Source organism: Pelophylax lessonae (assembly GCF_965119305.1).
Source record: "Pelophylax lessonae genome assembly, chromosome: 3".
Taxonomy (NCBI): Eukaryota; Metazoa; Chordata; class Amphibia; order Anura; family Ranidae; genus Pelophylax; species Pelophylax lessonae.
The window spans coordinates 306,690,721-306,703,220 of NC_138770.1; the positions used below are offsets into that span (position 1 = coordinate 306,690,721).

Sequence of the window (12,500 nt, forward strand, 5' to 3'; positions counted from 1 at the left end):
AGGTTTAAGGGGTCAGCCTGTCAGTGCTCAGACCATATGCTGCACACTGCATCAAATTGGTCCACATGGCTGTTGTCCCAGAAGGAGCCTCTTCTAAAGCTGATGCCCAAGAAAGCCTGAAAACAGTTTGCTGAAGACAAGCAGACTAAGGACATGGATTACTGGAACCTTGTCCTGTGGTCTGATGAGACCAAGATAAACTTATTTGGTCCAGATGGTGTTAAGGTTGTGTTGCGGCAACCAGGTGAGGAGTACAAAGACAATTGTGTCTTGCCTACAGTCAAGCATGGTGATGGGAGTGTCATGGTCTGGGGTTGCATGAGTGCTGCTGGCACTGGGGAGCAACAGTTCATTGAGTGGACCATGAATGCCAACATGTACTGTGACATACTGAAGCAGAGCATGATCCCCTCCCTTCGGAGACTGGGCAGCAGGGCAGTATTCCAACATGATAATGACCCCAAACACACCTCCAAGACGACCACTGCCTTGCTAAAGAAGCTGAGGATAAAGTTGATAGACTGGTCAAGCATGTCTTTAGACCTAAACCCTATTGAGCATCTGTGGAACATCCTCAAATGGAAGGTGGAGGAGCGCAAGGTCTCTAACATCCACCAGCTCCGTGATGTCATCATGGAGGAGTGGAAGAGAACTCCACTGGCAACCTGTGAAGCTCTGATGAACTCCATGCCCAAGAGGGTTAAGGCAGTGCTGGAAAATAATGGTGGCCATACAAAATATTGACACTTTGGGCCCTATTTAGATATTGTCACTTATGGGTGTACTCACTTGCCGTTGCCAGCGATTTAGACATTATTGGCTATGTGTTGAATTATTTTGAGGGGACAGCAAATTTACATTGTTATGCAAGCTGTACACTCACTACTTTACATTGTAGCATGGTGCCATTTCTTCAGTGTTGTCACATGAAAAGATATAAAAAAATATTTGTGAGATACTGTGTATATATATATATATATATATATATATATATATATATATATATATATATATATATATATATTAAGTTATATAGTTAAAAATACGTTTTTGAAACATTACTGCTGAAAATGATTGCGGCTCTGTAATATTTTTTTTTTAATTAAAATAGTGTAAGTACCTGAATTTGACTTGGTATCAGCCTATTGCAAGCCTTAAAAGGCAGGGATGGAGTGTTAGAGAAAGTAGCAGCAGAAGGAAGCATAACATTCATGTACTGACAAGGAGCATGTTGACAGAGAAAGACAGCATACAGAGACATACAGTAAAGTTTATCACTGTGTTGCTTCCCCTTTCACTGTTTAGTCATAGGATGGGGTGGGTCAAGAATGACCTGGATCTCAGAGGAAATAGTTTTAATGATTCTGGCCTTCAGACTGGACATGAGATTGAAAGTAAATATTGCAGTAAAAATTGCATTTTTATTTTATATTTTAATGGGCTTTTTATTTTCTCCTAATAATTTTGGCTGGAGTTCTGCTTTATTACACACTAAAATGTTTATTTGCATCAAGCAGATCTTTGTCCCATACATGCCTAAAAACATTGAAAAGAATATACAATCACTTTAAAAGTATGGTCTTTAATGCTTGTAATTTAGGATAAGCACTTTTCTTCTTAAAAGATTTTCAGATTTCCGTGAGGACCTGTTCACACACTAGGGTCAATTCACTAAAATGAATGCATTATTGTTATTATTATAACATCCCTACTTATTATATATTAGGAACATGTTCTAAAATATTTAATCAGCTAACATAAATGCCCCCACAATGTGTAACCTGTAATTTTTTTTTTTTTACATGAAGTAAACATTTAGTTATTAAAAGCCTTATTTCCTTATAATCTATTTTATTGTGTGTTATTTTTATCACCATCTCATACATCTAATTTTTCTGGGAATAACAGAAATGATTTCCAACATATAATTAGTATTAGGCAAACCTGTCTTTCTAATGCTAAATATTCTGTTTTTTCTTTTTTTTTCTTTCACCATATAGGGGAGGCCAAAGAGAATAACTTGTTTACAAATGTGCAAGTGTTTGAAAGAAGTGTATTTACCCCACTTTTCTTCAGTGATTTGATAGCTCAAAATTCAACACAGTATAGAGAGTTGCAAGCTTTATGCAGCAACAACACAGAATGTATCTTTGATGCTATGAGCACCAACAATACAAACGTGGGCTTAGCAACATTAGGTGTAGCTGACACCTTACAGGCAGTTAAAGAAACTTTGAGTAAGTATCTTTATTATAACAAGTAAGTGGTTTAATTACTTTAAGTCACAAATATATATACTGTTATTTCCCAACTTTGCATGTGTAATTCATCAACAGCAAAGAAAATATTAACATGCTTCTCCCTCCCCCCCCCCCCAACTTTGCAGTGAGTCTTTAGAGTGTAATGGATATTATACTTGTCTGTTTTAGATGCCGTACCTCCTCTTATCAATGGTGATACAACCATTCTCACCTTCATGAGCACCAGTATTACAGTAAATTATACTTCCAATGGGACGGGTGTGACTTTTGTAGGTGACTCTAACACAAACACGGACATTTCTTTGACATGTGAGTAATTGCACGTATTTAATTATGTATCTGTTGCTCTTCTTTTTAAATGGCATGTTAGTGAGTTACCAACAGAAGATTGCTCTTTAACAAACATTTTTTTCTTCAAACAAAAAGCCTATATAAGATAAGAAGCATCAATTCACAAAAGGCATTTTTATGTGAATGCTACTGATTAAAACATGTTTGTTAATCAAAAACAGTAAATTACTAAGCATTGCCTTTTACGTAATTCTCATATATAAAGCGGTTTATTATTATATAAAGATTAATAATATATGTTTTTAACAGCAACCGGATCTCTGACATGGAAACCGACAAGCACTACAGGATTTACATTCAACCTTGTAGCTACTGACTCAAAAAACCTGTCATCTGCCCTCCAACTCAGCTTTGTGGTCTGTAACTGTAAGCTTTCAGCTCAGTGTAATTACACCTTGACAACGAAAATCAACAATAGCTCTCTTGCTGTAAGTCAGATTAATATCATATACATGGGTAGTTCTAGTTTTCAAAGGTTAAATAGCTTTCAAAAATAACACAATGCTAAAAATGGGATGGAAAAGATACGGACCCCTATACAGTTTTGTTATGTTATATCATACCAAATATTGTCCAATTCATAAACTGAGTCTTTAAATAATCTGTGCTTTAAAGTGTTTCACCACAGACCATTTAACATTTTTCAATTCCTTAATAATGTAAAGGTAAGGCGGTTTGGGTTTTTAGCCTGACAAACTGGCTTTTTTACTCTCCTTGTCTAATATATAATATAATAAATATTATAATTATAAATAAATATATAATTGTATTTATTAAGATATAATTATATATGTATTTATAATATATACATATACACTTGCCGACGGCCTAACTAGGAATTTACGTCATTACTTTGCAGTTTAATACCGGAGTTTGGCATCTATCTGCAGCCATAACCCGGGTACTAAAATTTTCTGCAGGCGCTCCACTTTCTGCTAAAAGTGATCCAATCAGCAAATTAGCTGTTGAATCACTTTCAGAAGGGGCAGGAGGGGTCGCCCTCCTCTCCCTCCACTTTCCAGGGGTTCTCAGGGTTACCAGGTTACCTGAACAGATCCAGCGGTGGCGGCAGTTGGCCATAGAGATTAGCAGTGGAAAGACTGCCTCCATTCATATCTATGTCCTAGGAGGTCTGGAGTGATATGACGTCACTTCCAGTTCACAACCAATGTAAGCAAGGCCATTTTCTTTTTTTGGGAAGCATTTGATCAATTTTTGTTTTTTTTTTGATCTGATGCTTTCCATTACATCGTCTTATTGACCCCAGATCTCTCCATAAAGAGAGGACCTGTCACACTATTGTTGTCAGAAGAGATGTTTACACACATGTGAGGTATTGCTGTGAACGTTATAGTGAGAGCAATATTTCTAGCACTAGACCTTCTCTGTAACTCTAAATTGGTAACCTGTAAACTGTAAACATTTTTAAAGTGTTGCCTATGGAGATTTTAAAGTACCGTAATTTGGCGCCATTCCACAAGCATGTGCAATTTTAAAGCGTAACAGGTTAAGTATCTATTAACTTGGTGTAACATCATCTTTCATATTTTACTAAATAAACTGGGTTATATATTATGTTTTGTTTTTTTTAATTCATTAAAGTGTATTTTTTCCTTAAAAATTGCATTTGAAAAAACGCTGTGCAAATATCGTATGAAATAAAACATTTCAATGACCACCATTTTATTCTCTAGGGCCTACAGTTGTGCTCATAAGTTTACATACCCTGGCAGAATTTACGATTTCTTGGCCAGTTTTCAGAGAATATGAATGATAACACAAAAACTTTTCTTTCACTCATGGTTAGTGTTTGGCTGAAGCCATTTATTATCAATCAACTGTGTTTACTCTTTTTAAGTCATAATAACAACAGAAACTACCCAAATGACTCTGATCAAAAGTTTACTTACCCTGGTGATTTTGATAACATGCACACAAGTTGACACAAGGGGGTTTGAATGGCTATTAAAGGTAACTATCCTCACCTCTGATCTGTTTGCTTGTAATTAGTGTATGTGTATAAGACCCGGTTCACACTGATGCGAGTGCCGGGTTCGCATGTAATGTCGGAGCGCACTGCTCCGACATTACATGCGATCAGCTGTGCGGTGCGAGTTTAGCCATACAGTTTGTATGGCTAAATTCGCATCGCACCCGGTGCAAACACGCACAGGAGGCATTTTTGCAGCCGCATCAGGATCGGATCGCACAGCGGTTCACACTTGTGCGATCCCATCCTGTGCGAACTGCACGATCGCACTGCGATATGCGATCAAACTGGGGGTGTCGTTAAGATTACATTGACACCCCCAGCGTATCGCATATGGCAGTGTGAACTGCCGGGGGTGCGTGTGCGATGCGGGAACTGGCTGCGAATTCGCAGCCTTCCCGCATCGCAATAGTGTGACCCGAGCCTTAAAGGTCAATGAGTTTCTGGACTCCTAACAGGCTCTTGCATCTTTCATCCAGTGCTGCACTGACGTTTTTGGACTATGAGTCATAGGGAAAGCAAAGAACTGTCAAAGGATCTGCGGGGAAAAGGTAGTTGAACTGTATAAAACAGGAAAGGGATATAAAAAGGTATCCAAGGAATTGAGAATGCCAATCAGCAGTGTTCAAACTCTAATCAAGAAGTGGAAAATGAGGGGTTCTGTTGAAACCAAACCACGGTCAGGTAGACCAACTAGAATTTCAGCCACAACTGCCAGGAAAATAGTTTGGGATGCAAAGAAAAACCCACAAATAACTTCAAGTGAAATACAGGACTCTATGAAAACATGTAGTGTGGATGTTTCAAGATGCACAATAAGGAGCCACTTGAAGAAAGATGGGCTGCTGGGTCGAGTCTCCAGATGAAAGCCATTACTACGCAAATGCCACAAAGTATCCCACTTACAATATGCCAAACAGCACAGAGACAAGTCTCAAACCTTCTGGCACAAAGTCATTTGGAGTGATGAGACCAAAATTTAGCTTTTTGGCCACAACCACAAAAGCTACATTTGGAAAGTTCCTACTGTGAAACACGGAGGTGGAGCACTGATGTTTTGGGGATGTGTGAGCCACAAAGGCAGAGGAAAATTGGTCAGAATTGATGGCAAGATGAATGCAGTATGTTATCAAAAAAATACTGGAGGAAAATTTGCATTCATCAGCCCGGAAGCTGCGCATGGGACGTACTTGGACATTCCAACATCACAATGATCCTAAACACAAGGCCAAGTCGACCTGTCATTGGCTACTGCAGAATAAAGTGAAGGTTCTGGAGTGGCCATCCCAGTCTTCTGACCTCAATATCATTAAGTCACTCTGGGGAGATCTCAAACAGTTCGTGTAAGACAGCCAAAGAATTTTCAGGAACTGGAGGCTTTTTGCCAGGAAGAATGGGCAGCTTTACCATCTGAGAAGATATAAAGCCTCATACACAAATACCACAAAAGACTTCAAGCTGTTATTAATGTTAAAGGGGGCAATACACGGTATTAAGAACTGGGGTATGTAAACTTTTGATCAGGGCCATTTGGGTAGTTTCTGTTGTCATTATGATTTAAAAAGAGTAAGCACAGTTGATTGATTACTTCAGCCAAACACTAACAATGATTGCAACAAAAGTGTTTGTGTTATCATTCATATTCTCTGAAAAATGGCCAAGAAATCACAAGTTCTGCCAGGGTAAGTAAACTTATGAGCACAACTGTATGCTATCAAAAATAATTGGGGGCGGGGGGGGGGGGGTCGTGTGTTGTAAGAAATTTTTTGCAAAAAATACTAATTGCTACTTGTTACTTGTAAACAAAAAGTGTCAGAATAGGCCTGGTCCTTAAGTGTGTATGTGTATATATATATATATATACAGTATACTGTATATACAGTATATGTATATAAATATATATATATAAATTGAAGATGCAATTCCAATCTTTACAATATTCTCTTTACTTCAAATCTTCATATACATTACAGGTAATCTGAGATAAACGACTGCACAGTTTTGAACATAACCATGTTCTTCTGTAGGCTACATTTGTATATATATGTATATATATATATATATATATATATATATATATATATATATATATATATATATACATATATATATATATACAGTATAGGTGTACCCAATTTATCCGGTTCATGGCTACCAGGTGAGGCTGTTACCTTCTTTTCAGATACTGAGGTGTTATCTTTTAGTCTGCTAAAAAAAGCCTGTTGTTTACTGAGTTCAATATCTTATGCTAAAATTTACACAGTTATCAAAGTGACTCATCCCTTTTTGGATGGCTGAATTTTGGGTTTCAAGGCAGAATGCTACTGCTGTGTTGTCGCTTTAGCTAACCTACAGTGCCCTGGAGATTCTTGGTCATGTATTAAAAAATTAAGATAAGACTGATCCAAAACCATTATCATTTTATGTATTCTTTTAAGTTGATATGTTTATATAGTTTTTCTATTTATAGAAAATCTTTAATGCAGGGCTCACTGATGACATTGAATTCATGGAGCATTATTGGTCTTCTAAAGAGAAAGCAGAGAAGAAAGTATTTGCTTTTAGACTGTCATTCTGGAGAACAGTAAAACCATTTAGATCACAGTGAGGTGGTACAAAAGGAACCAAAAAGTCAGCCCTTAAAGTACTGTGAGATACAGCATTGCCTTCTAATAACAAAAGCTATTTAAAATGTCCTCACTTCCAGCACAAAGTCCAAAAGCCTCTCATCATGGTTAAGTGGGCATAGTCATACAAATCATTCCTTTTTGCCCCTTCTAGCTATCATTGCATCCAGAACCACTGGCTGGTGTATAGCACAGATAAAACCATCATTTTACAGAGGCCCCATTGCCAACTTGCATACTGCTGTCTCAGACTTCTTACTAGCACTCAGCAGTGCTAGATATGGCTTTACTGACTCCACTATGTAGGCTTTGTGATTCCAGGGGAACAGTACAAAAAATAAAGGTTGCAGTAGGGTGGCATAAAAGGCTAAAACGGCAAAAAGAAATTAACTGCATGGCTCCACCCATTTACACATAAGCAGAGACTTAGCTTTTGGGATTTGTGTTGGAAGTGATATGTAACTATCTACTGTTATATAAAGTGAATGCTGCATCAGACTGTCTTTCTCTAACTGAAACTCCATGCAGCCTCACATAAACTGAAAAAGGCAGGGAGAAGGGAAGGGGTGTAAATGTAAATATGAAATATTCATATGCACTATTTCATATTTATTCATCTAGAAATTCTAAAACCAAAGCAACCCATTCACCTAACTAAAAGTACAAATAAATGCTGTCCCTATAAAGAAGAAAGTGAATACTTACCTTTCCTGCAAATTCTGTTACATTAAAGAAATTTCTGATTTCTCAGAAACCAATACTTCCAGTTATGTTGATTTCTTTTTCACCTGCTGGTTTTCACTCAGTGGTTTATTCTGCAAGCCCCAATGCCACTGCTGTGTTCTATAATGACACTGATGTTGGTGGGAAGAACCAAGGAGCTCAGCTGAGGACACTTGGACACTCCCGAAACCGAAAGTGTTTTTTCAGGAGACTTTAGCTGGACAATTTTCTACAGGTAAATTAATGTTTAGGTGAAAAAAAAAAAACTTACAACAACAAAATAATAAACAAAGAAAAAAACAAAACAAAAAAAAACAAAAACAAAGGTTACAAAGAATACATTTGAATAATAACTCTCCAGACACCTCTCTTATATAGAAAATCAATTCCCATGGATGTTCAACAGAAATATACCAGTTTATTTGTGTATGTACATGTAAATGTACAAGAAAAAAATACAATTCATTGAAATGTTATCAGGAAAACTGTTTGCTAACCTCCCGGATATGTTTTAATTAACAGATTGCTGGGTGCATTTGCGCAAACAACTATACAGGAGAATTCTGCCAGAACGCACCTAATCCGTGTATTCAAGGCTGCTACCCTAATGTAACATGTGATAATACAACTGGCTGTGGACCATGTCCATCTGGCTTCTCCGGGGATGGGATCCATTGTACAGGTATATGTTGTATAATTGTCGTCCTTTCAGTATAGTATGCATATCTTCTACAGCTAGTATATTTTTTTCTATTTATACATATTTAAAGAACAAATAATATCTGCGCTTGGATAAGATAATGGTATTACAATTGTCAGCCAGCACTGAAAGGCTTGATCGCACACCCACAGTAACAATATATAAAGAGAGGTCAATTCAAACATTTGGTAAACATGTGGAAAGCCAAAGTTCAATCAATCTTTTGCTGGGCCAGATATACACTATATCCTCCGCAGTAGTCCTAGGGCCAGAATCTACTCCACACTTGATCTCAGTAGGCTTCACATCCGGAAGCAGTAGGCAAGACCAATAGCTTAACTTGGGCAGTGAAAAAAGTTGGTCTATTTTACCCACTGCTGACAGGAGGAGAAAACATGGCTGTGGACAGGGTAAAGTGTGTGTGTGTGTGTGTGTGTGTGTGTGTGTGTGTGGGGGGGGGGCGCGGTGTGATTGGCCCTGGTCCACCTCCTCTGCTCCCTCCTGCCGGTGGGATTGGGTCTGGCACAAGCTGTTTGTTCCGGAGCCTGGCACGAATGCCACTGGCAGGAGGGAATTGAGGAAGCGCGCTCACTCTCACACACATTGTTTACCCTGTCCAAAGCCATGTTTTCTCCTCCTGTCAACAGTGGGAAATATGGACCAACTTCTTTGGCAGCAGTTAAGCTATCGGTCTTGCCTACTGCTTCCAGATTAGAATCCTACTGAGATAGAGCGTGGAGTCGTTTTTGGCCCTGGGACTACTGCGGTATGGTGTATACCTAGCCCAGCAACAGATTGATTGAACCTTTTGCTTTCCACATGTTTTTATTGACCTCTCTTTACCTTGAGGGTGTGTGTTTTTTTGTTCACAGCAGTCGGTGTGCGGATCTCTTCCAACATTCAGTGCCTTTTAAACTTATGGACTTTGTAATGTTTTAACAGGACTTTGTTACTATAGTTGGCGCTGCACCCTTTTGTTACATGTTTCTATATATTTTAAATGTAGCTTAACCTAAAAGTTTAGAAGTGTTTATCACATATAATTAGAAACAATTATTTTCCAATAAACTTGCCTATCCAGACATTTGGTAAGGTTTTCTACCTTCATGAAGTCCCAAGCATGCCCTCAAACATCCAAACGGGCAACTTTCTTACAATTTAAGAAATTTAACTTGAAACAGTTTGTGATTGTAAAAATGACCAAGTGATCCAGTCAAAACCTTTGTCATGGTTTGAAACTGTTAGAAAACTACCTGTTGGCATATGCAGTCTTTACTCCCCACGGTAGGTGTCCTTCTTCAGTTTTAGGAATCCTCTCATTTCGGTGTGGATTGACCAGAAGCTGTCAGGCATCACTTTAAGCTAACGCTCTGCTGTTACAGTTTTGCAAGTGGTTCCGGATGGCAGTGCCTATCCGTCAGGCCTAATTGTGCATTGTTGGGACTTTTCTTACAATGTTCTCATTCACCTTAGCCTCTGTGTGATCACTGCTAACAATACACCATAATGCATCCTGCTCTCATACCTGCAATGACCAACAATTAATATTTAGGGGGCTGAAGAGAAAGGTGCACAATATTAAATATAGGCCTCTTTGTGAAGGTATTTTGGACAATCTTGATGAGAGTGAAAGGCTCTATTAAGTTGTAATAAAGCATCACCATTCTAAATGTATTTTTTTTTTCTTTATAGATAATGATGAATGTGCAGCTGGTACTAATAAATGTAATCAATATGCTAATTGTACCAATACCATTGGAAGTTATACCTGCACATGCAGAGAAGGATTTAATGGTGAGTATTTATTCCTGTAAGTACATTTGATACCAAGTATACTTGATACTTGGTGGTGAGTGTACTGAGCCCAATAGCTACAGCAGACATCTAGGGGAATTATTCTTAATGGTCCTATTTAGACCTGAAATGCCAGTGGGTTTGTAATATATTTTTCTTTCCAAATACTTAGATTTGCACTCATATAGTTCACCTGAGCTCCTTTAACGGTGTCTCAGTTCCCCTTCGTATTGCTAACAGCAGCCTGTCAATGCTTGCGTTTGCCTCCTGCTTTAAATTTTCCTAAATTTGAACTATTTATAAAATACCTAAAGTACTGTATAGCAGGCACCATAAAACTTTTGCTCCTATTTGTTGACCACCGGGTTCTCCAATCCCTATGAATCTTTGAAGTTCCTGATAATTGTTTGTGAAAGGTAATTTTTGGCAAGATCAATGTCTCCTCTATGCCCCACCTGTATAGCATAACTATTTTAGGAGTCCACAACCTTTTCCACATTTCATGTCAATTTACAAGCATTAGACAACTGTTAGCATGCCCTAGACCTCTGATCAGTCCCAATTCCTGCTCTTTCAGATCTCAGATCAACCTCAATTCCTGCACCATCAGGCCTCAGATCAGCCCTTACCCCTGAATCATCAGACCTTTAATCAGCCCCAATTACTCCACCGTCAGACCTCAAATAAGCACTAATTCATAAAAACAATCAAAATAACATCTGTGCTCAAGTATTAAAAGGATGAAAATAGTGGACAATGAATAATGCCCAAAAATGGAGTATCTCTCACAAAGCAAGTGAATATGGAATGGGATCAGCAGCCTTACAGCTCTCTCCAAGGTTGGGAATTACTTGGTGAATACTAAAACTAAAACAAACGTAGACGCACCATCGTAGTGTAAATTCCTCAGTATAAATTTATTGCATAAAAGTAATTCATTCACAAAGAACTTGCTCATATATCTTAGAAACAAATGTGTTTTTGACCACCAGTCATGGCTGCTCAACCATCCTAACCTAAATTGCAAACCTGGGCACAACCTCAAAGTCATTTCATGGGTTACGCATTTCAAGGGTGCATGATCTTCAGCAGATCCAATTTGCTCAAAATAAGCCTATATTTAACTACCGTTAGGTAATTTTTTATCTCTCTGATTTTTTTCACTTAGCTTAGTGAATGATCTGGCTTTAATTACAGAATCACGAACAAGTAAAAAGCCTGTTTTTTATTTTCCCTGTACATCATAAACTGTATTTGTTTTTAATTGCAATTGTTTTTGTCTAACAAGGCAATGGATCCACATGCATTGATATTAATGAGTGCCTGGGCAACAATTCCTGTTCACCAAATGCCACCTGTGCTAACACCAATGGCAGTTACATCTGCTCTTGCAAGGAAGGATTCACAGGTAAATTATATAAATCAGGTATTATGTTAGTACGAGTGACTAGTGTTCAGAAAACATCATAAAGTATGAGTGTTTAATGATGGATTATTCTTGCTTGTATTTTATACTGATTTATCTTTTTACATACACTTTTATCCACTGTACACAAATTGTACTGAAAAATTAATAGTTTGATCGAAAAAGGTTAAAGTCGGGTAGAGGGTAAGCTGGAAAAGCTGGGAGTAGAAAAATTATGTTTTCAAACTGGCTCTTAAAATTCTCTTAGGATACACTCACACTGGGAATGGTTTAAAGCGGAGTTCTTGCCTCATTTTCTTCTTTTCTGATTCCTGTAGGGAAAAGCATGTTAAAAAATAATTATACATAAATTTTTTTTTGTGGGTTCACTTACCTTATTTTAGGGGCATCTCTGTCCGACTTCCTCCTTCTGCGGCCGCAGCCCCGGACGTCACTTCCGGTTTCGCATTGTGTCCTGGGAGATGTGTGTCATCCATCCCAGGATGCAATGGGAATGGCTGACCGCTACTCTGATTGCCGATTGCAATCTACAGCGCATGCGCGAGATTGCGATCGGCATTCTGGGTAGCCAGAAACCAGGAATAGGGACACTGCGGGGAGATGGCCGCGCTCTTCAATCAATTTTAAA

General features: G+C 38.2%; 1 protein-coding gene across 1 annotated transcript in view; it reads left to right on the forward strand.

Annotated features, from left to right (window-relative positions):
* Nucleotides 1-12,500, forward strand: part of LOC309550509 (uncharacterized protein) — a gene marked incomplete at its 5' end in the record, with an annotated part of 187,921 nt that overhangs the window by 131,557 nt on the left and 43,864 nt on the right. The window contains 6 exons of the mRNA XM_082250873.1: nt 2,001-2,237; nt 2,430-2,570; nt 2,862-3,040; nt 8,475-8,634; nt 10,345-10,446; nt 11,735-11,854. Coding sequence (XP_082106999.1) covers nt 2,001-2,237; nt 2,430-2,570; nt 2,862-3,040; nt 8,475-8,634; nt 10,345-10,446; nt 11,735-11,854 — 939 coding nt within the window. The remainder of the gene's footprint in view (nt 1-2,000; nt 2,238-2,429; nt 2,571-2,861; nt 3,041-8,474; nt 8,635-10,344; nt 10,447-11,734; nt 11,855-12,500) is intronic.